At 42.1% G+C, this 23,293-nt stretch overlaps 1 protein-coding gene across 2 annotated transcripts; it reads right to left on the bottom strand.

Moving 5' to 3' along the window:
* Positions 1–14,613: 14,613 nt before the first annotated feature.
* RAB29 (RAB29, member RAS oncogene family) lies at positions 14,614–22,638 on the bottom strand. Of its 2 annotated transcripts, XM_055420021.2 has the most exons (6): positions 22,524–22,638; positions 22,098–22,347; positions 20,193–20,264; positions 17,336–17,517; positions 16,925–17,046; positions 14,614–16,648 (listed from the first exon to the last, which is right to left on the bottom strand). In XM_055420021.2, the coding sequence occupies exons 2-6, from the start codon at positions 22,219–22,221 to the stop codon at positions 16,537–16,539; spliced, it is 612 nt and encodes a 203-aa protein (XP_055275996.1). In that variant the 5' UTR covers positions 22,222–22,347; positions 22,524–22,638; the 3' UTR covers positions 14,614–16,536. The 2 variants fall into 2 exon arrangements, with proteins under 2 accessions (XP_055275996.1, XP_055275998.1); XM_055420023.2 differs by lacking the exon at positions 20,193–20,264 and having other exon boundaries at positions 22,098–22,620.
* Between the last annotated feature and the right edge of the window lie 655 nt (positions 22,639–23,293).

A 23,293-nucleotide genomic window follows, 5' to 3' on the forward strand; every position in this document is an offset into this window, starting at 1 on the left:
CGCCCCGCCCGCGGAGAGGCCCCACCTCCTCCGTGAGGTCCTGTTTGTCAAGATTCTCTGAGAGCGCACGGCCGCAAAACAAAAATGGTCGCTGCTCGTCCCGCCCCCTGGTAGCCACTCCGGAGTTGCAGATTCGTCTTGGGTCGTGCCTTAGGACGACTGAGAAAAAAGATTTATGAAGGGCTCAGTGTTATTTAATGTTAGCTTAATGATACATTATTTCGCCTGTCTTGGTCATCTATAAACTCAACTGACAGCAAAACCTGTGGGCTAGGCAGCTGATTCGTCAGCAAGGGGCTGCTTCTGAATTGGAGGGAAACTTCACAGCTTCAAAAATTTTGACCTTAAACCCACAAGCCCCTTCGCCTTGCTTCACTGTTAGACCTCAGGGGCCCAGCAACTGCTGGAGCAGGGAGGCAGGCTCTCAGTCAAGGAATAACTTCACCACCAATTTCCATTCTTCATTCAGGACCTTGAGATCACTTCAGGGTCATTAATGTCCCAGTCGTGGACCTTAGGGGCCTAAAAATTAGGAGCAAGAGCGCTGAGCCAGAAGGTTTTTCTGTTTGAACCTCAGGTCCACCACTTAATAGGTGTATAGCTTTACTGCACTATGCCTCAGTTTCCTCATGTGTAAAATGAGCAACAGTAGTACTGAATTCATAGGATTCTTAGAGTTAAATGAGTTGATATATTAAAAGGCTTTAGGACAGTCTGGAACAGTAAGTGGAATGTAAGTATTTGTTATTAGTAAATTCATATTCCTAATTCCTTGGTGGGGGTTGGGGAGGGGCTGGCTCAAGACTCAAGTCAAATAACTGAGGGTAACTCAGATCGTTCCATTTAAATCTATGAACATTTGTTGGACGCATAGAACTCTCAGAAGTAGAGCTCAGGATCCCTATGGGAAAGACCAATGTTTACCCGACCATTGTAAAATAGACTTCAATCCCTGTCACAGGCAGCCTGTTAATAACCAACTGAAGTCACAGTCCATAAACAAACAAACCAAACCTTTACTATTGCCTCCTGAATGTCTCCCCTTGTAAAATCTGGCTTCCCTAAGGGAAAAGAATAGCACAGTCCACCAGTAAAGCGTTAAACAAGTTATATTTTCTCTTCCATGTCATGCCACCCTTTCCCCCCTGAATGTTGTTGGTAGTTTAAAAAAAAGCATACCATTAAGTACATTCACGTCTCCAGAATATTTTCAACTAAACATTATACTTAAACACTAATCCCCCATTCCCTCTCTCCCCAGCCCAGGTACCTGCCATTCTTCTTCCTGTCTTCATGAATTTGACTACCGCAAGGAACCTCACAGAGTGGAATCATATAGTATTTATCCTTTTGTGATTGGTTTATTTCACTTAGCATAATGTCCCTCCAGGTTCAATCATGTTGAAGCATGTATAAAGATTTTCTACCTTTTAAAGGCTGACTACTATGTCATTGTATGTATATACCACATTTTGTTTATCCATTCCTCTGTCAATGGACACTTGGGTCACTTCCAGATTTTGGCTATAGTGAATAATTGCTGCTATGAATGTAATACATAAATAGCTCTTCCAGCACCTGCCTTCAATTTTTGGGAGTATATACCCAGAAGTAGAAACCCTAGCTCATACAGTAATTCTATTTTTAATTTTTTTGAGGACTCTCCATTCTATTTTCCATAGCAGGTGCACTATTTAATGTTCCCACCAATAGTGCACAAGGGTTCCAGTTTCTCTGTATCTTGCCAACACTTTTTTTGGTTTTATAATTTATTTACTTTTGGCTGCGCTGGGTCTTCATTGCTGCACAGGCTTTTCTCTAGTTGCAGAGCAAGGGCTTCTCATTGTGATGGCTTCTCTTGTTGCAGAGCACAGGTTCTAGGGTGTCTGGGCTTCAGTGGTTGCAGCACGTGGGTTCATTAGCCATAGTTCCCTGGCTCTACAGCACAGGCTCAATAGTTGTGGCGCACAGGCTAGGTGCTTCGCAGCATGTCGGCTCTTCCTGGATCAGGAGTCGAATTCATGTCTCCTGCATTGGCAGGTGGATTATTTACCCCTGAGACACCAGGAAAACCCTTGTTTTGGTGTTGATAGTAGTCTTTTTTTTTTTTCTGGTGGTAGTCTTAGTGGATGTCCAAATATGTTTTGACTAAGTATTGTCATCCATTATTGTCACAATGCCAGTGCAGAGGCTGGCGTGGTGCAGTCACAGGTGACTTTCGTGGAAGTTCTTTTATTAGGTCAGATTGCTGTTATTTAGCAAATACCATTATTTGTTATTGTGAGATGAGGCAGAGGAATTCTTGCTTGTTATTCATTTATTAGGCAATGAAAGGAACTGCTGCTGCTGCTGCTAAGTCACTTCAGTCGTGTCCGACTCTGTGTGACCCCATAGACGGAAGCCCACCAGGCTCCCCCGTCCCTGGGATTCTCCAGGCAAGAACACTGGAGTGGGTTGCCATTTCCTTCTCCAAGGAACTGACCAGTCTACATATCCAGGCAAATGAAAAGTTCAGAACAGGTCTTCTGGGCCTTGGCACTGTAGTTTACTTCCAGGCCTATGTACAGATGGCCACTGAAGGCTATGCCTCTTCCAAAGTGAAGGTCATATCCTATCTCTCTCCTTAGCTTCACCTAATAGCTTCTGTTTGCTTGTTTATTCACTATTTCTTTTTTTCTCTTTTTAAAAACACTGGATACCCTTTTCATTTGTTCCAGGTACTGTTCTTTTTGTTTTTTTTGGCCGCACTGTGTGGCACATGGGATATTAGTTACCCAACCAGGGATCAAACCTGTTCCCCCTGCAGTGGAAGTGGGGAGTCTTCACCACTGGATCAGCAGGGAAGTTCCTTCACTCAGAATTTCAACAAGCACTGTCTCTTAGGAAGGAAGGAAGACTTGAACGTCTAGTTTACTTTTTAGTGAGCAAGTACAGAGTTATGCCTACAACACCGCTAGAACTGTCTCCCTAGTTGTCAGGAGAATCTGAAATGCAACCTCCAAGGTCAGATCCCTCCACTGCATCCCCACACAATCTCCCCTGGACACCTATCTCAAGCACAGCCATTCTGTAGGAAACTGAAGAAAGACACTGATCATCTGACACGTTAGATCTTAGATGCACTGTCAGTTAACCTTGAAGAGACAATATATGAAATTGTGAAAATGAAACAGGCTCAGGAGACAGAAAAGACAGTTGTTCTTTCTCCCAGGAAATGAGATTTAATGGCTTTTGGAACCCAATGCTTAATTCCCCCTATGATTTTAGTTTCATTTTGAGAATTAGCCTTTTCCTTCTCCCCTGCATATGTTAAAGACAACAAGAAGTAACAGTGTGGGGGCAGTGAGTCTCATGATTCTTTCCTACCCCTAACAAAGACCCATTTCCTTCAAGGCTATGCTATAGTTTCTGGGAGCTTTGTAAAAATTTTTGAGCACTTACTCCATGCTGGGCACTACCAGTTCTGTGGCCGCGTGAAAATCAGCCAGCCAGGTATAAAGACAGACACTGCTTCAACATAGTTTTGGAAGTTTTAGCCACAGCAATCAGAGAAGAAAAAGAAAAGGAATCCAGATTGGAAAAGAAGAAGTAAAACTCTCACTGTTTGCAGATGGTATGATACTCTACATAGAAAACCCTAAAGACTCTACCAGAAAATTACTGGAGCTAATCAATGAATATAGTAGAGTTTCAGGATATAAAATTAACACACAGAAATCCCTTGCATTCCTATACATTAACAATGAGAAAACAGAAAGAGAAATTAAGGAAACAATTCCATTCACCATTGCAATGAAAAGAATAAAATACTTAGGAATAAATCTACCCAAAGAAACAAAAGACCTATATATAGAAAACTATAAAACACTGATGAAAGAAATCAAAGAAGACACAAATAGATGGAGAAATATACCATGTTCCTGGATCAGAAGAATCAATTTAGTGAGAATGAGTATACTACCCAAAGCAATCTATAGATTCAATGCAATCCCTATCAAGCTACCAATGGTATTTTTCAGAGAATTAGAACAAATAATTTCACAATTTGTATGGAAATACAGTTCAGTCAGTCAGTCAGTTCAGTCACTCAGTCGTGTCCGACTCTTTGCGACCCCATGAATCACAGCATGCCAGGCCTCCCTGTCCATCACCAACTCCCGGAGTTCACTCAAACTCATGTCCACAGAGTCGGTGATGCCATCCAGCCATCTCATTCTCTGTCGTTCCCTTCTCCTCCCGCCCCCAACCTTTCCCAGCATCAGAGTCTTTTCCAGTGAGTCAACTCGTCGCATGAGGTGGCCAAAGTATTGAAGTTTCAGCTTTAGCATCAGTCCTTCCAATGAACACCCAGGATTGATCTCCTTTAGAATGGACTGGTTGGATCTCCTTGCAGTCCAAGGGATTCTCAAGAGTCTTCTCCAACACCACAGTTCAAAAGCATCAATTCTTCGGTGATCAGCTTTCTTCACAGTCCAACTCTCACATCCATACGTGACCACGGGAAAAACCATAGCCTTGACTAGAGGGACCTTGGTTGGCAAAGTAATGTCTCTGCTTTTTAATATACTATCTAGGTTGGTCATAACTTTCCTTCCAAGGAGTAAGCGTCTTTTAATTTCATGGTTGCAATCAGCATCTGCAGTGATTTTGGAGCCCCCAAAAATAAAGTCTGACACTGTTTCCACTGTTTTTCCATCTATTTCCCATGAAGTGATGGGACCAGATGCCATGATCTTTTGTTTTCTGAATGTTGAGCTTCAAGCCAACCTTTTCACTCTCCTCTTTCACTGTCATCAAGAGGCTTTTGAGTTCCTCACTTTCTGCCATAAGGGTGGTGTCATCTGCATATCTGAGGTTATTGATATTTCTCCCAGCAATCTTGATTCCAGCTTGTGCTTCTTCCAGCCAAGTGTTCCTCATGATGTACTCTGCATATAAGTTAAATAAGCAGGGTGACAATATACAACCTTGACGGACTCCTTTTCCTATTTGGAACCAGTCGGTTGTTCCATGTACAGTTCTGACTGTTGCTTCCTGACCTGCATACAGGTTTCTCAAGAGGCAGATCAGGTGGTCTGGTATTCCCATCTCTTTCAGAATGTTCCACAGTTTATTGTGATCCACCCAGTCAAAGGCTTTGGCATAGTCAATGAAGCAGAAATAGATGTTTTTCTGGAACTCTCTTGCTTTCTCCATGATCCAGCGGATGTTGGCAATTTGATCTCTGGTGCCTCTGCCTTTTCTAAAACCTGCTTGAACATCTGGGAGTTCACGGTTCACATATTGCTGAAGCCTGGCTTGGAGAATTTTGAGCATGACTTTACTAGCGTGTGAGATGAGTGCAATTGTGCGGTAGTTAGAGCATTCTTTGGCATTGCCTTTCTTTGGGATTGGAATGAAGACTGACCTTTTCCAGTCCTGTGGCTAACCTCAAATAGCCAAAGCAATCTTGAGAAAGAAGAATGGACCTGGAGGAATCAACCTGTCTGACTTCAGGCTATACTACAAAGCAATAGTCATCAAGACAGTATGGTACTAGCACGAAGACAGAAACATAGATCAATGGAATAAAATAGGAATCCACACACCTATGGACACCTTATCTTTGACAAAGAAGGCAAGAATATACAATGGAGAAAAGACAATCTCTTTAACAAGTGATTCTGGGAAACCACTTGTAAAAGAATGAAACTAGAACACTTTCTAACACCATACACAAAAATAAACTCAAAATGGATTAAAGATCTAAATGTAAGACCAAAAACTATAAAACTTCTAGAGGAAAACATAGGAAAAACACTCTCTGACGTAAATCATAGCAGGATCCTCTATGACCCACCTCCCAGATTTATGTAAATAAAAGCAAAAATAAACAAATGGGATCTAATTAAACTTAAAAGCTTTTGCACAATGAAGGAAACTATAAGCAAGGTGAAAAGACAGCCTTCAGAATGGGAGAAAATATTAGCAAATGAAACAACTGAATTAATCTCAAGAATATACAAGCAACACCTGCAGTTCAATTCCAGAAAAATAAGCGACCCAGTCAAAAAATGGGTCAAAGAACTAAACAGACATTTCTCCAAAGAAGACATACAGATGGCTAACACACACATGTAAAGATGCTCAACATCACTTATTATCAGAGAAATGCAAATCAAAACCACGAGGTACCATTTCACACCAGTCAGAATGGCTGCTATCAAAAAGTCTACAAGCAATAAATACTGGAGAGAGTCGGAGAGAAAGGAACACTTTTACACTGTTGGTGGGAATGCAAACTAGTACAGCCACTAAGGAGAACAGTGTGGAGATTCCTTAAAAAACTGGAAATAGACCTGCCATACAACCCAGCAATCCCACTGCTGGGCATACACACCGAGGAAACCAGAATTGAAAGAGACATGTGTACCCCAATGTTCATCACAGCACTGTTTACAATAGCCAGTACATGGAAGCAACCTAGATGTCCATCAGCAGATGAATAGATAAGAAAGCTGTGGTACATTTACACAATGGAATATCACTCAGCTATTAAAAAGAATGCAATTGAATCAGTTCTAATGAGGTGGATGAAACTGGAGCCTATTATACAGAGTGAAGTAAGTCAGAAAGAAAAACACCAATACAGTATACTAACGCATATATATGGAATTCAGAAAGATGGTAACGATGACCCTATATGCGAAACAGCAAAAGAGACACAGATGTAAAGAACAGACTTTTGGACTTTGTGGGAAAAAGCGAGGGTGGGATGATTTGAGAGAATAGCATTGAAACATGTATATTATCATATATGAAATAGATAGCCAGTCCAGGTTTGATGCATGAGGCAGGGGGCTCAGGGCTGGTACACTGGGATGACCCTGAGGGATGGGATGGGGAGGGAGGTGGGAGGGAGGTTCAGGATGGGGAACACATGTACACCCATGGCTGATTCATGTGAGTGTATGGCAAAAACCACCACAATATTTTAATTAGCCTCTAATTAAAATAAAAAATTAAAAAAAAAAAGAAACTATGTAAGACTGTATACTACACCAACCATAACAGAATGACAAATGTTCTTTCTTAAATACTTCAGTTAAAGATTCCACATTGTCCACTAAAAGAAAAATAAAGATAGACACTGCTTCTACTGTCTACAGGAGCTCAGAAAGGGACCTGTCTTTGAAGACCCTGGCAGGAAATTAAAGAAAGATTCTCCAGAGTTGTGTTTTCTTTTTCCTTCTTTTTAAAAATCTTTTACCTCCAACCTGCTGACTCTCTGTCCCATCACAACACTCATAAGAAAGGGTAAGACAGAGGAGCTGTGTGTTTAGTCTTTCTGTAACCCCAGTGGCCAAAAACCTTCTTGGAGATAGGTTAATGGTTAAGAAGGATGCTCCCTTTCCTCAGGTCACAGCCAGAAAAAGACCGGGCCAAAGTCAATTTAAACTTTCTAATTCATTTTCTCAAGTGTGCATTTCTTATCTTCTCAAGTGAATATTTCTTCTGCTCCAAACTTCCATCTTCCTTCCTATGCCTAGGAATGTGAAGAGCTGGGGCTTCCTTGGTGGCTAAATGGTAAAGAATCCGCCTACCAGTGCAGGAGACATGGATTCAATCCCTGGTCCGAAAAAGTCCCACATACCCTGGCACAACTAAGCCTGTGTGCCCCAGCTACTGAGCCTGTGCTCTAGAACCCAGGAACCACACTGCAGCTACTGAAGCCCTTGTGCTCTAGAGCCATGTGCCGCAAGAAGAGCAATGAAAAAGCCTGCGCACCACAAGGAAGAGCACCCCTCAAAAAGCCCACGAAGCAAGGAAGACCCAGAACAGCCAAAAATAAATACATAAAAGAATGTTAAGAGCTAAGTTTAGGTGGGTTTCTGCTACCAAGACAAACAGGATGTACAACTTGACATCAAATTGAAGGAAAAAACCCCAAAACACTAACACTTGCTGTTTTGCTCAACAGCAGTAAAATCCATGGAAAACTTGCACTTGTAACATGGAAGATGACACAGCCTTATCCATCTAAACCAGCAGCAAACACTGTTAAGTGAGCACTGCTGAAAGGGGAGGCCCCAAAGTATAACAAAAAGAGCACTGAACTTGTGATGAAGAATATTGGCCCTGAGCACTGCGGTTTACTACCTAGGTGATCTTCAGCAAATTTTAAATTCTTGTGCCTCTGCTTCTTCATCTGTAAAATGGAGATAATTATGTTGGTCCTTCCCTCCTTCACGAGATCGGTATAATAACAGCAACAAAAGGAGCTCCCTTGTGAAAGTAGGCTGGACACTATGAAGCACTGTAGGAGGTAGAATGGATTACACTGTCTTCACTGAAGAGAAAACCCCAAATCCAACAGCTGGTTTATGCCTCCACCAGAACATAACAATCCTTGGGAAGAGAGTAAACAAAGAGTGCCCACAGCTACACATGGAGAAAAGGTGACAATGAGAAGTGATGACAGTCATCTTTTACCTCCATGAATGTCCAAGGAGGTATGTCCATACTTTGACCACCTGATGTGAAGAGCCAACTGATTGGAAAAGACCCTGATGCTGGGAAAGATTGAAAGCAAAAGAAGAGGGCGGCCGAGGATGAGATGGTTAGATAGTACCACCAACTCAATGGACATGAACTCGAGCAAACTCCTGGAGATACTGGAGGACAGGGACACCTGGCGTGCTGCACTCCGTGAGGTTGCAAAGAGCTGGACATGACTTAGTGACTGAACAATAACATGTCCAAGGTGCTATCACTCATTCTCCACTATCTTCTAACCATTCCTAAGAGAAGTACTGTATTCTGACCACACCCAGTACAGACATGATTCTACCAACTGCTGCCAGCCTCTGTGTCTCCAATGAATTCCAGGATATTGGAGTTCCAGTCCAGTATCCTGACTGCCTAGCAGACATTTCCACTTGAATACCCACAAGCTCAGTTCATCTATGCCAAACATCTATCTCCCCTACCCACTTTCTTTTCCTGACTCCTCATTTCTGTCAGCAGCATCTTCTGAATTGCCTGAGCTCAAATCCTTGGTGCTACTGACTCCATCCCAACCCTTCACTGTTAGTCTTCAACACGGAAACCTCTTGATTGTTTCTTCATTGCATTTCTCAAATTCACCATTCACTTGTCATGTCCATTGTCACCATTCATGCTTACATTACTGCAACAGCTTCTCTTCCCTTTCTGGAATGTGTGGTAGATACAACAGACAATACTGTCTTCCTGAAGTACAGTTCTCATGGCATTCCTATACTGAAAATTTCAATATGTCCTTACAGTTCTCATAATAAAGTCTGAATGCTTTACACTAACATTTAAACTGTTGCCAGAGTTTCTCAGGCACAAGTCTGATATTATTCTACTTTAAACCTCTCCATGAACTGGGCAAAATATTTACAATATATATGAGAAAAAGTTAATATCCTTCATATACAATGAGCTTTTACAAAAGCACTAAAAAAAGACAACAAAGTAAAAACAGACATAGGATACAAATAGGTGACTAACATAAGAAATAAAAGTGACAATTACATTTAATCATAACCAAATTTTTATTTACATTTCACTACTTAAATTGGTAAAGGTTGAAAACAGTCTTGTTAAGGATATGGATAAACTGTCCCCTCATATCCTACTGGTGGGAGTATATAATGGGACCATTATATACATTTTTGGAGGGAAATTTGGCACTATATTTAAAGTATGTATACCCTTTGACTTACTTCTAGGAGTTCATAAAGGTTTTACACAAGTCTGTAAATTTAGAGAGAGATTCTGTGGCACTATTTGAAGAGAGGAAAAAGAAATAATCCAAACATCCATTAACAGATAACTGGTCAAGTAAATTGTAATACATCCATACAATCATATGCAGCAAGTAAAAGGAATGAGGTAGAACTGTGTATTCTTACAAGGGGAGATATTCAAGATACATTAAAAAAGAAAAAAAGCAAGTTTCAGGAAGCCGTGTATAAATTTGTTTTGTTTTTTGGACAAAGAGTTGTACAGCTGGGACTGCATATGCAGAGAAAATCCTGGAGGAATATTCATACTCTTAAAGTTGTCTTTCAGAGGTAAAATTACAAAAGAATTCTATTTCCTTCTAAAAAATATATTATTTGAATTATAACAATAATGTTCTTGGCCCCACTACCAGCTAGTCGTGTGACTCCAGACAAGTTCCTTAACCCACTCCTCAGTTCTATGACCTAACCTCTGGAACCTGTGAATGTGGGAAGGGGAACTAGATTGCTAATCAGCTGATCTTAATATAAAATTAACCTGGATTATCTGAGCGGGCCCAGTGTAATCACAAGGGTCCTTAAAAGTTGAAGAGAGCGACAAGAAAGGTCAGAGTGATAAGCTGACTTGATGGACCTTTGCTGGTCAGAGTGATAAGCTGACTTGATGGACCTTTGCTGGTTCCGAAGATGGAAGCAGGGGACCATGAGTCCAGGAATGTGTGTGGCCTCCCGAAGCCAGAAAAAGTAAGAAAATGATTCTTCCCTAGAGCCTCTAGAAAGGAATGCAGTCCTGCCAACAACTTGATTTTAGTCCAATGCAACCTATTCTGGATCTCTGACCTCCAGAATTATAAAATAATACATTTCTGTTGTTTTAAGCCATTAAATATTAATAATGTTTAGGTATTTTTCAATTAGAAAAAAATATTAAAAAAACAATTAAACCCTTTAACAGTTCTCCAGCAAAACAAGGTTCAGATGCCTCAGCATGGCCTATAGAGCTCTTCCCGACTGACTGTCTCCGGTCTCACTTTCCCACAGTCCCCTGCTCTCCTCTGCCCCAGCCCCCCAGCCGCTCTGGGTCTAACATCCATCCACTGTCCTTATGGCTAGCTCTGCTGCTGAGTGAGTGCCCCCACGCCTTTATTCTGTCTAAGATTGCGTTTCTTCGTGTAGCCCTCCAGTTGGAGTGCCCTCTTCCGTGAGGTTTTTCCTGACCTCCTTTCTTGTCCTGCATCATGAGAAGCAGACTCCCTGCAGCGAGATGCAATTCTTTTCATGCCTGGCTCTCTTCTGGACGGCCCTTCCTGGACAGAGAGCATTTCTTCCCCAGGTCTTATCCCACAATGATAACAGTAGGTATACCACTTAATTAGTGACCTATATAATCACTCCATGGTCTTTCTAACCTTATTTCCCACTGCTCTATAACATGACCCCTTTGATCTCCTGGTTAGTACTCAAACCTGCATAAAAACTCTAAGCCCCCTTGCTTCCCAGCCTGGAACCCTATCCCACCCCTTTCTCGATTGGTATTCCTACTTCCCTTAAGAAATCTTTTTTGACCTCCTTCCATGAACTTCTATGGCATAGATCTTTATATCCTCCACAACTCCTACTGTAATACTGGATACATAAAAAGTATGCAATCAATACTGACTTAAGTATGAATACAATTATATGAAAAAAGTCTGCACATGAAAAAAATGGACTGAACATAAATTTATCAAAATGTAAATAGAGGTTTTGTTTGGGTTGTGGGACATTTTCCTTAAGTAGCAGATTTAAAATTGTTATAGAAGTACTTAAAAACCTGTACACCCATTTAATAAATTACTCTTTATGTGGGAAAACATCAAGGATGCCACCACCAAAACAGACACATACAAAACAAAGGAGCTCCTGAAGTTAACACAGCTAAAGGTTAAAAATCAGTTTGCCACTCTCTAGCTATCTAACCTTCAGCAGAGTCTTAATTTTTGTGCCTTAAGTGTCTACATATATAGAATCTTGGGGTCATTGTGAAAATAAAAATAATCCATGTGACCTGCTTAGACAAATACGTACTTGGCTTATAGAAACATTCAGATGTTAGCTACTGGCAAAAACAGTTGAAAATGGAATGGCTGTTAAAATCCCTGTACTTGCATATATAAAATAAACAACAAGGTCTTACTGTATAGTACAGGAAACTATTCAATGTCTTGTGATAAACTATAATGGAAAAGAATAACTTTATAAAATTTCTTATTTGCAAACAATAAAGCTGATGTTCAAAATTAAATGACAGTCACTGCGTTTGGGTGACATTATCTTAGTCATTCAGTTCAGTTGCTCAGTCGTGTCCGACTTTTTGTGACCCATGAATCACAGCACGCCAGGCCTCCCTGTCTATCACCATTGGAACTTGTCAAACATCTCAGGACATATCTGTGATGCGTGCTATTCAAACAGCACTAAACTTGGCCCCAGGTTTAATTACACACATCTCTGAACATGATCTCAAACTCTATCTAACACAAACTAAATTTCCAACCCAAAAAGGGCCAGTTCTGTTTCTCTAAAGTCTGGGCTCATATTCTATTAATAAAACAGGTTTTTCAGGTCAAATGCTTCCCAGAAACCTAAATGATAGAATGGAAATGGGGAATTTGAAGATTTGCAGTTATGTCTTGGCTTTATTACAGATCCAAATGGCTGCCTTTCATTAGTCAAATTTTGAGATAGTTTTTCCCTAAAATGTAAAATGAGAACCGTTTGCTTTATTTCCAGGGTAGTGTAAGAAACATGCACAACTCACAGATCTGAGGGAAGAGTTTATACAAAGTCAGATATTGGTATCTAGTACTAGTGGACTGCCCTTCTCATGTCATGATAAATCATAAAATGTCTATCTTATTTTCTTCCTTTCATATCTGCTTTTCCTCTTTACTCCCATTATATGTAGGTTAGTTCCTAATCAGTTAAGTGTAAATCAAGTTGAGTGTGAAGAAAGTTATCAAAACAGCACCATTACATAGTAAAGTACTGTTAAGTGCAAGTAATGGTTAAGTTTGTGTCAATTTGACTGGAACATGGGTTTACCCAGATATTTGGTTAACCATTATTCTGAGTGTTTCTGTGAGGGTGTTTTGGGATGAGATTAACACTTACATTGGTAGATGCCATAAGGCAGATTGCTTTCCTAATGTAGGTAGGCCTCATCCAGTCAGTTGAAGACCTGAACAGAACAAAAGGTTGACCCCCCATCCTGAGTAGCAGAGAATTCTCCTGTCTGACGGCCTCTGAACAGGAACATCAGCTCTTCCAGTCTGCCAGACTGGGGACTTGAACTGGGGCATCAGCTCCACAGGTTTCAGGCTTGCCAGATTCCATAATCACATGAGACAGATTCTTATAATAAATCCCTTTACATATATACACACACACATATTCATATGCATACATACATACATATCTGTATCTTATTAGTTCTATTTCCCTGGAGAAACCTAAAGCAGAGCAATACCATTATTATACTAAAACTCTGCAGATAAAACTGAACAGAATTCAGATTATGCTTGAAAGCCAAAGAGAAGGCAGGGTTTTTCTAACAACAACAAAGATCATGCGTAGATATATTCTCAAGTCAAAAATACATGTAGAGTTCTTTCCAGTGCACATTTTCGAGTGGCTTTCTACCTATTCCAATTTGCAGCATGGGGGTATTTGCCTTTAATAAATGAGTCATGTACACAGCTGGGGCCTCTTCCTATACATAGTGAACCAAGGGGGTGTAGGAGAAAAGGGCACTAAAGTTTATTTTCTTGAGCAATCTAATCACTGGATTGTACAGAATATCTATCATGGAAATTTTTACATCTGCTAACCTTGACCACTGCCTACAAAAGGATAAAAGGCAGGAAGAGCCTTCTGTTAGATGGGACAGTGTTCTGAGGACAGAATACAGACCAGCTAAGGAAAAGAGTTAAATCTGGAGATAAGGGGGGAAATGAGGAACCCAAATAGTCCTCAGCTATTGTTAAATGAGTTAGAGAAATCATCTTGGAGCAACTCTGGCTCATTATAGCACAGAAGAGCAAACCATCACTCACTGTTGAGGGGCCTTCCATGACCTGTGGTTCCTTTCCCAGCTTGTTTGATCACTCAGCTATTCTGTTCAAAGTAGCAAGCCAAGGCAGTCACAATCCCACAGCTCTGTTCTCAGCCCTTCCTTGCATCTCTTAGAACATTCTGCAGGGAATGCTTATGTTTTCTTCTTGGCCACAGACTAGCTGGATGAGTGGAGGGGCATCTTGTCTCACATATGGAAATTTCTCTAGGGAAGGGCTATAATGATATCCATGGTCCAAACAGTTTTACCCAAGAAGTAGCATCCAAATGATAAGATCTAATCATTTTTAATATAATCACATTTCTAATCATGTAAATATTATTTTATTCTTCCTTATCTTAATTACTTTCTCTTTTCTTTACAGATAGGGATATGGAGAGGAATTATATTTCACCTTGGTTTCAGGGGCATAATGTTCACCAGTTGGGAGAGAAAATCCAGAAGGGCTGGCAGGCCAGCCTCTAGCAATGCTTGAAAAGGCAGAAATATCCTGAGTCAGCAAGTGGGAAAAGAAAGCATATTCAATTTTTTAAAAAATGGTCACATTTCCAAGCAGTATTTGAGAAGTTACATCAAGTACTGAATTGGAACAAGGCAACTGGTACTAGTAAACTAACAGATAAACAGAGTAACATTTACCTTCATTTTAAAGAAGGCATTTTTAAAAGTCTCCGTTTCCACAACACTCTTATCAGTATAAAATAACACTTTAACAAACTCACGTTGAAGGTCAATAACTACCATGAATACAACACTTATTTCCCATTTATTTGTGATTTTGCAGGGGTTCAAATCAGTGAATAAAAATCAGTTTTCTTTTCACAGAGAACTTGTTCTTCCACTATTATTTTCAGAATCATTGTAATAAAAACTCTACCTGGAATGGGTAATACAAAAGAGAACTTGTATTCTAAAACAGTAGTCTAAAAAGACTGTGAAAAATTTATAACAACTGGCATTAAAAACAAACCACCAAAGGCTCTGATATTTGGCTTCTGATCTCTTAGGAGAGTGGTTTTCGGTCTGCACGTGTGCGTGCTAAGTCACTTCAGTCATGTCAAACTCTGTGCAACCCTATGGACTGTAGCCCATCAGGCTCCTCTGTCCATGAGATTTTCTGGGCAAGAATACTGGAGTGGGTTGCCATTTTCTCCTCTAGGGATTCTTCCTGACCCAGGGATCCAACCCTCATCTCTTATGTTTAGCGCACTGGCAGGCAGCTTCCTTACCTCTAGTGCCACCTGGGAAGCCCCAGTCTGGTGTGTGTCAAAATCACCTAGAGAACTAATGGAGTCTACAGAAGCCCAGGAACATTTCATTGGGAAGGCCTGGATCTCTGCGTTTTTACCACATCCTCCAGCTGTGGTTTCCAAACTGGCCTGATCAGAATTGCCTGGGAAGTTTTGAAAACAGCAACAATGAATCCCCAGGTTTGACTCCTGGATATTTTGATTTAGTAAGTTAGACTGGGAAACACAAATCTTAAAACATTTTAAAATCTTTAAACAAATTTCTAGGTAGTTTTGAACAGATGTGGGAACCACAGACTTAGAACACTTATTTAGCTAAGTGTCTCTCACAGAGCTCGAAGTCTGAGCTCACTGAGAATATTCATAACTCTAGGTAGGTTATAAATCACCATCCTGTGAGAATTAACAAATTAAACTGTCTAGAAGTGATTGGATACTAAAAACTCTACCCAATTTAGCACTTAAATTACCTAATGATTTTCTGTCTATCTACCTTCCACCCCCAGGCAAAGGTCTATACATAATATTTATTTCCTATGACTGTTAAGTGCTAGCCACAAAAGTGCTCATAAACAAGTTGTCCCACAGGATTTTGTTCTGTTAACCTCTCCCTCTTCTCCCAGAGCTTTGAGGAACAGACCTATTTTAGGGCACTATGGCCAACTGATGTCACTTGCAGCATTATGCAGCAAGACATCAACCCAGAAACCTGCAAACCCGGTCCCCAGCCCACTGGGAAAAAGACACTAGAAAACATTAACGTGAGAATTAATTTCTTTGGAGAAAGAAATGTTCTCACCAAAGATTTCATTTAAAGACTTGGCTATTCTTAAAGCCAAGACAAGAGAAAGCTAATACAACTTTAGAATCTTAAAAAAATACAGTGACTTTTGGTTTAGGGCCTCCAGTAGCCCTAAACCCATAATATCTGGCTCCACTCCTCCATTTCAGAATCAGATGTTTAATTCAAAGGCAAACAGAAAGAATCTGAAAGCAATGACCAACAAGGAATTTGGGAAATGAGCTTTGATCTCACTTTCCTGGTAACTGAAGTCCTATCAGACTGGGATATCAATATACACTGAACGGAAAAATACACTCAAAAGCAGGTGAGAATTATGCTTCTTGAAACACAGAGGCTAATCTCTAATCCTTGCCACAAAATCAATCCCAGATCACAAACTGAGGGATGAGATGATCTTGTTTAGACAGAAGACACTGACTGGTCTCTCTAAGCCAGCAGCAAGCAAGAAGCAGAAATGCCATCAGGTCCCACGTGTCTTTTCTTAGTGATGACGGCTCTCCTTACCAGACAGTCACCAGCAGACGGGTCAACTGTACTTAGTAAAACTGTTGGATGGGCAACCAAAAGGAAGAGAAAGACCTCCTGGAGCTGGGAGGGAAAACAAGCCAAATGCTCCTAGCAGCAGGCCCAGCTGGAGGAGGGCTTGGTTTGCAGGTTGATGTAGTTCCCCTGGGTGGACAAAGACATATCTTCTCTGGAATTGCTCATCATCTTTTCAATGAGGACTCTAAAAATCAAATAAAAAATAAGCCTGAGAAACTGAATGGAGAAATGGCAGATATCGTCTGTTTTGTCACCAGACGGCATTCAGTAAAGCCACAAGGTTTAAATGCCTCATTGTCCCCAATTATCTCAGGAGAGAAGACAGCATCCCTGGACTTCAGAAGTTGGCATTTCATTGGCTTGGTCAGTTCTTGTTTGCTCAGAAACAAGAAGGTCCAAGATGCTGCAGTGAAAGATGTAAATCTGTATGCTTATCCCTAGAACACCATAAGCGACTCACCTCATGGCCTCATTAATATTTTTGTTCTCCTTGACCGAGGTTTCTGTCCAACCTGTGAAACCATTCTCTTTACTGAACCGGTCAACCTGGTCTCGGTTCACTGCCCAAGGGGATAGATCACACTGGCAAAGAAAATAAATAAAGGCAACACCATAAACTTCCTGGGAATAGAACACTGCTCAGATACATGTGGATTTAATACAGTTCCCCCAATGGCTAGAACAGAAGTATCAGAAATCTACAGTCAACGTTCTTCTCAAAGAAAGTTTCAACATCTCTTGAAAAGAGATAGAGAAGATTTTCCAGCTTGAGAAGGGCAAGTGGAAACCTAGAATCAGAGTGCATTTTAGATTCACTTACTCTCTGACCACAGACTGAAGCCAGGGGCCGTTTTCCAAGCTGACCACATACCTTGTTGGCTAAGAGCAGGCAGGGCACCGGCTCTCCATTGGGCAGTGTGAGCTTGCTGTCCAGGTCTTGTTTCCATTTCTGGCTGTTGCTGAAGGTAGTGGCATTGGTAACATCAAACATAATAACACAGGCAGAGGCATCCCGATAGTAAAGTCGGGTCATAGAGGTGAAGCGCTCCTGCCCTGGGAAGTAAGACAGTTGTTGAGAAGGTGATCCTCAGAACCAGTTTGGGGACCCTCTCTGACACCCTGCTCTTTCCATCTTCATTAAGGAAAAAAGGGCAGTATGAGGAGCTGGTGAGTCCAGATTCTGTACCCAGATATCCACTTCCAAATTCCTGCTCTGTCATTTACCATCTATGTGATTTTGGATGAGCCAAGGTTTCAGTGCTTCAGACTGCTCATCTGTAAAGTGGGGGGAAAGCAGTGGCTTTTTATTACAGGCAAGTTGTAAAGATTAATGAGTCAGTGAATCTGAAATGCTTAGAAAAGTGATTCAGTTCAGTTTAGTTCAGTTCAGTCACTCAGTCGTGTCCGATTCTCCGCGACCCCATGAATCACAGCACACCAGGCCTCCCTGTCCATCACCAACTCCCAGAGTTCACTCAAACTCATGTCCACAGAGTCGGTGATACCATCCAGCCACCTCATTCTCGGTTGTCCCCTTCTCCTCCCGCCCCCAACCTTTCCCAGCATCAGAGTCTTTTCCAGTGAGTCAACTCGTCGCATGAGGTGGCCAAAGTATTGCAGCTTCAGCTTTAGCATCAGTCCTTCCAATGAACACCCAGGATTGATCTCCTTTAGAATGGACTGGCTGGATCTCCTTGCGGTACAAGGGACTCTCAAGAGTCTTCTCCAACACCACAGTTCAAAAGCATCAATTCTTTGGCGATCAGCTTTCTTCACAGTCCAACTCTCACATCCATACATGACCACAGGAAAAATCATAGCCTTGACTAGACGGACCTTTGTTGGCAAAGTAATGTCTCTGCTTTTTAATATATTATCAAGGTTGGTCATAACTTTCCTTCCAAGGAGTAAGCGTCTTTTAATTTCATGGTTGCAATCAGCATCTGCAGTGATTTTGGAGCCCAAAAAAATAAAGTCTGACACTGTTTCCACTGTTTTTCCATCTATTACCCATGAAGTGATGGGACCAGATGCCATGATCTTTGTTTTCTGAATGTTGAGCTTCAAGCCAACCTTTTCACTCTCCTCTTTCACTTTCATCAAGAGGCTTTGCAGTTCCTCTTCACTTTCTGCCATAAGGGTAGTGTCATCTGCATATCTGAGATTATTGTTATTTCTCCCAGCAATCTTGATTCCAGCTTGTGCTTCTTCCAGCCCAGTGTTCCTCATGATGTACTCTGCATATAAGTTAAATAAGCAAGGTGACAATATACAGCCTTGACGTACTCCTTTTCCTATTTGGAACCAGTCGGTTGTTCCATGTACAGTTCTGACTGTTGCTTCCTGACCTGCATACAGGTTTCTCAAGAGGCAGGTCAGGTGGTCTGGGATTCCCATCTCTCTCAGAATGATGTGTGATCCTCACAGTCAAAGGCTTTGGCATAGTCAATGAAGCAGAAATAGATGCTCTTCTGGAACTCTCTTGCTTTCTCCATGATCCAGCGGATGTTGGCAATTTGATCTCTGGTGCCGCTGCCTTTTCTAAAACCTGCTTGAACATCTGGGAGTTCACGGTTCACATATTGCTGAAGCCTGGCTTGGAGAATTTTGAGCATGACTTTACTAGCGTGTGAGATGAGTGCAATTGTGCGGTAGTTAGAGCATTCTTTGGCATTGCCTTTCTTTGGGATTGGAATGAAGACTGACCTTTTCCAGTCCTGTGGCCATTGCTGAGTTTTCCAAATTTGCTGGCATATTGAGTGCAGCACTTTCACAGCATCATCTTTCAAGATTTGAAATAGCTCAACTGGAATTTCATCACCTCCACTAGCTTTGTTAGCAGTGATGCTTTCTAAGGCCCACTTGACTTCACATTCCAAGAAAAGTGATTAGCAAGTAATAAATAAGGGTTGTTGTTGTTCAGCAGCTCAGTCGTGTTTAACTCTTTGTGATTCCATGGACTGTAGCATGCCAGGATTCCCTGTCCTTCACTATCTCCCGGAGTTTGCTCAAACTCATGTCCATTGACTCTATGAAGCCATCCAACCATCTCATCCTCTCTTGTCCCCTTCTCCTTCTGACTTCAATCTTTCCCAGCATCAGGGTCTTTTCCAGTCACTCCACTCTTCACATCAGATGGTCAAATGTATTGGAGCTTCAGCATCAGTCCTTTCAATGAATATTTAGGGTTGATTTCCTTCACGATTGACTGGCTTGATCTCCTTGCAGTCCAAGGGACTCTCAAGAGTCTTCTCCAGCACCACAATTTGAAAGCATCAATTCTTCAGCGTTCAGCCTTCCTTATGGTCCAACTCTCACATCCGTACACGACTACTGGAAAAACCATAGCTTTGACTAGATAGACCTTTGTCAGCAAAGTGATGTCTCTGCTTTTTAATACACTGTCTAGCTATTATTATTGTCTTCTTTTCTCTTGTTTCTCACCAAGGTCAGCTGGAAACCTTAGAAAGAGCACCTTCTGCCTGCTGTGGGAGCATCTACCTATGGTCTTCATAGTTCACTACCTCACCAGCCCTTCCACCCACACAGAGACTGCTCTATATTTATTCAGGGTAAAACATTTACAGAACACATCTACAAAAGCTCTACATCTATTCAGCTTACATATCCTCAGAGCAGTGCGATCATTCCAGCTTCAGAAAAAAACTTCTGGTTCTACTTTTTCTCTGAAAGCTTGTTGGTTAAACCAAAATGTCTTCCCATCCTACCTGCAATATCCCACAGCTGGAGGCGCACCATCTCTGAGTCAGACCACTGGAGAACCTTCAGAGCAAAATCCACTGAAAATATATGTATAATATACTTGAATAAAGTTTACCTTTAAAAAGTCCACAAAGTCATACCAAATATGCAGATACAACCCTCGGGACACACAACTCCAACTGCATTCATTCATTCACTGCTTGTTTCTTTAGTTACTTTAAGCCCTCAATGGAGCACACCCACATACTACATATGGGACATATAATTCACATGCATCTTCTGAAGGCATCTCTGGCTTTTACTCTCTTGTCAAACCAATTATTTGATCCTACTAATATTGCCTTATCTCTTTTCAGATAGTTGGCTCAGGCTGAGAAAACTCAGTTGGAGAATATTAGGTGAGAGTAATTACAAAAACAACTCCTTATCTCAGGTTAAACAGTTTTTGGAAGATTTAGGGGGCTTTCTCAGGGAAGGGATGATGAGGCAGAAGAGGGAAACGAGGTAAGTATGTTGGCCTTTGCATCTTCCACATTTAATTTCATTGTTGGTTTCTAATCCAATTGTATTATGAGAAAATCACACCCTTGGGGGGGAATTCTACATCCTTCATAAGGTTGTAGGAATTATCCTAGGCAGGAATGAGATAAAGCGAAAAGGTCCCAGAGGATTCACCCCATGGGTGATGCTTAAGAGCTGTGCTGGAAGCCACTGACCCATCTGTAGATGCTGAGACTCCATGAGTTAAAGCCAAGGGGGAAGAGCTTTTGATGAAGACAGAAACGGGATAATTTCTGATGTCTGGAAATATATTTCTTCACATCTATGGCAAAAATGAAAGCTAGGAGAAATTTAGAATAAACACTGAAAAAAAAATAGCCAGTCAATTATATTCTTTACTATAGGAAAACTAGAACAATTGCTAAAAATTAGTGGGATACTTTTAAACCAAAGCCATGAATTAGGGGCCCTCATGTTACTTATTTTTTTTTGTTTGTTTGAAACTTTAAACCCTTCATTTTGATGGACATTCTTAAGGACGATGTCTTAAGTGCAATGTAATTGTATGTTAATTTTTAAAAATTCCATAATGAACACTAGTGTACATTTTCAAAATTTGTATTACAAAAGTTATTTTAATGGAGATAATTAAATGTTTGTTACTTTCCCTCTTCACCAGCTCTCCCCAGCTAAACTTTTAATTAAAAGACATTCTTTTACTTCTGGAAAGATAGTTGAGTCCAAAGGCCACACCTGAAAAGAAGTGAATTAACCCTTGGTGTCCCCTTTGTCCTTTGCCTCCCCAGTTAAAGAGAAAAAGAGCTGGGAAAATAGAAAAGCGGTATATTTTACACTAGGAATAGGTTGTCTTTATTTAAACAATCAATGGACAAAAAACACACAGCTCATAAGCATCTGACTGAGTGTCCAAGGGGCTCTCCCAGGCAGGCAGCTCCATAACAAAGCCAGGCTCCTTGAGGCCAGGTTAAACACCCTTCTGTTCCTTCACTCTCGTGAAAGGTAGAACAGCAGCCCCAGCTGGTACCTAACCAGATTCTCCAGAAGGTCTCAGCGGCGTCCGCTTGTCGCAGAGATTTGCCGGTGACCGCTAGGAAGGCTGGAGACTTGAGTTCACAGTTCCCCAGCGAAACGCAGCAACTGCGCATTTTCTCACCCACCCTTCCCCATTTCCTACCGTCACACCTTTGCCTTTCTCTCTCGAGACAGCTCTGACTGGGAAAACTTAACTGGAAAGCCCCCCAAGAGGCATGCACATCAAACACCAAGGGCCCAGACAGTTCCTTCCTGGTCCGGGGAAGGACCTAAAGACGGCACAACCCCCGGCCCGCAGCCCGCTTCAGCCTGCGGCTGCAGCCGCAGGACCCCGGCCGCCCCCCGCAGCGCCTCACCTCCCACCGTGGACTTGTAGTGTTTGCTGAAGCTGTCCTGGGAATATCGCTGCACCAGGGACGTCTTGCCCACCGCGGCGTCCCCCACCACCAGCACTTTGAACAGGTGGTCGCGGCTGCTCATGGCTGGCGGGATGGCCGCTGCACGGAGGCGGGGAGTGGGGGGCTCGCTTATTTCCACCCCTTGGTCTCGGGACCCCCGTTCAAGCTGAAGTGTGGCATACCCGCCCCACGGCCCGTTAGCGCGACTCTGAAGAGAAAGCAAAAAAAAAAAAGGAAACTTGGCGCTCAACTAGGCGCGCTTCCTCCCCGCGCGGCCGCAGCCTGGGCGGGGCGCACGGCGCAGGCTCTGAGCCCCCGGCTGTTAGCTTCTTCCCCGGCCCGCCCGGCCGCCGAGAAAAGGGGCGAGGCACCACGATGCCTCACCCTCTCGGACTTCCCCGGAGCTGCTCCAGCGGGCGACGGAGCATGGCCAGCCTACTTCCCCTCACGGTGGGGAGGAGACGGGGGCCATCCCCTAACTGCACAGACCAAGTTCCGGGGGAAAGAGAGGCGTGCGCCTACCCGCCCCCAGACCCCAGACCGCCTCAGGTGGTGCGGTCCCCTCGTCTGCCTCCCCGTGTCACGTGCAGCGTCGCTTGGCGCACTACATTTCCCAGCGTACCTTGCGGCGAAGGCTACTTGCCGAGCGCAGCGACTCGCCCGCATGGCTTCCTGGGAGTGTAGTTTATGCTCTCTCTCTCTCTTTTTTTAAACCTACACTTAGTTTCAAACTCCTTCAGTGGTTTGGAATTTTATTTTTAAATAATTCTGGAATTGAAAACATCCTTCAGAAAGCGGTCTGTCCGACATGATCTAACCTTCCTAAATCTGTCCCCACATACATTTCTCATCTTTAATAAAAGTTTCATGGAGCTAAGATTAAAAAATTATTCCATAGATTCCATACATTATTTCCACCAACAAAAGCTCAAGTCTCATCCCTCATGGTTCAAGTCCATTTCCTATTCTTCCAAATGGATAGATAGACATACCCACCTCAAAGGACCCCAAACCAGTCAAATTCAAGGACAGATTAAAAGACCGACTCAGGAAATCCCATGTCGTTAGATGTTAGAGTTATTAATATTTAATAACTTGCTACTGCAGTAAAGACAGAAAACAACAGACGGCTCCTCATTCTCACTTGCACGGTC

This window comes from Moschus berezovskii, chromosome 17 (assembly GCF_049115385.1).
Source record: "Moschus berezovskii isolate FMDL1 chromosome 17, NW_MosBer_1.0, whole genome shotgun sequence".
Lineage (NCBI taxonomy): Eukaryota > Metazoa > Chordata > Mammalia > Artiodactyla > Moschidae > Moschus > Moschus berezovskii.

What these genes read in the sequence shown, in the direction of transcription:
- RAB29 (XM_055420021.2), bottom strand. Translation starts at nt 22,221, where the DNA reads ATGAGCAGCCGCGACCACCTGTTCAAAGTGCTGGTGGTGGGGGACGCC. An exon ending in CCAGCTGTGGGATATTGCAG is followed by an intron (nt 17,518 to 20,192) that starts GTAGGATGGGAA and finishes CTTACTTCCCAG; the next exon opens with GGCAGGAGCGCTTCACCTCT. An exon ending in AATATTAATGAGGCCATGAG is followed by an intron (nt 16,649 to 16,924) that starts GTGAGTCGCTTA and finishes TTTGATTTTTAG; the next exon opens with AGTCCTCATTGAAAAGATGA.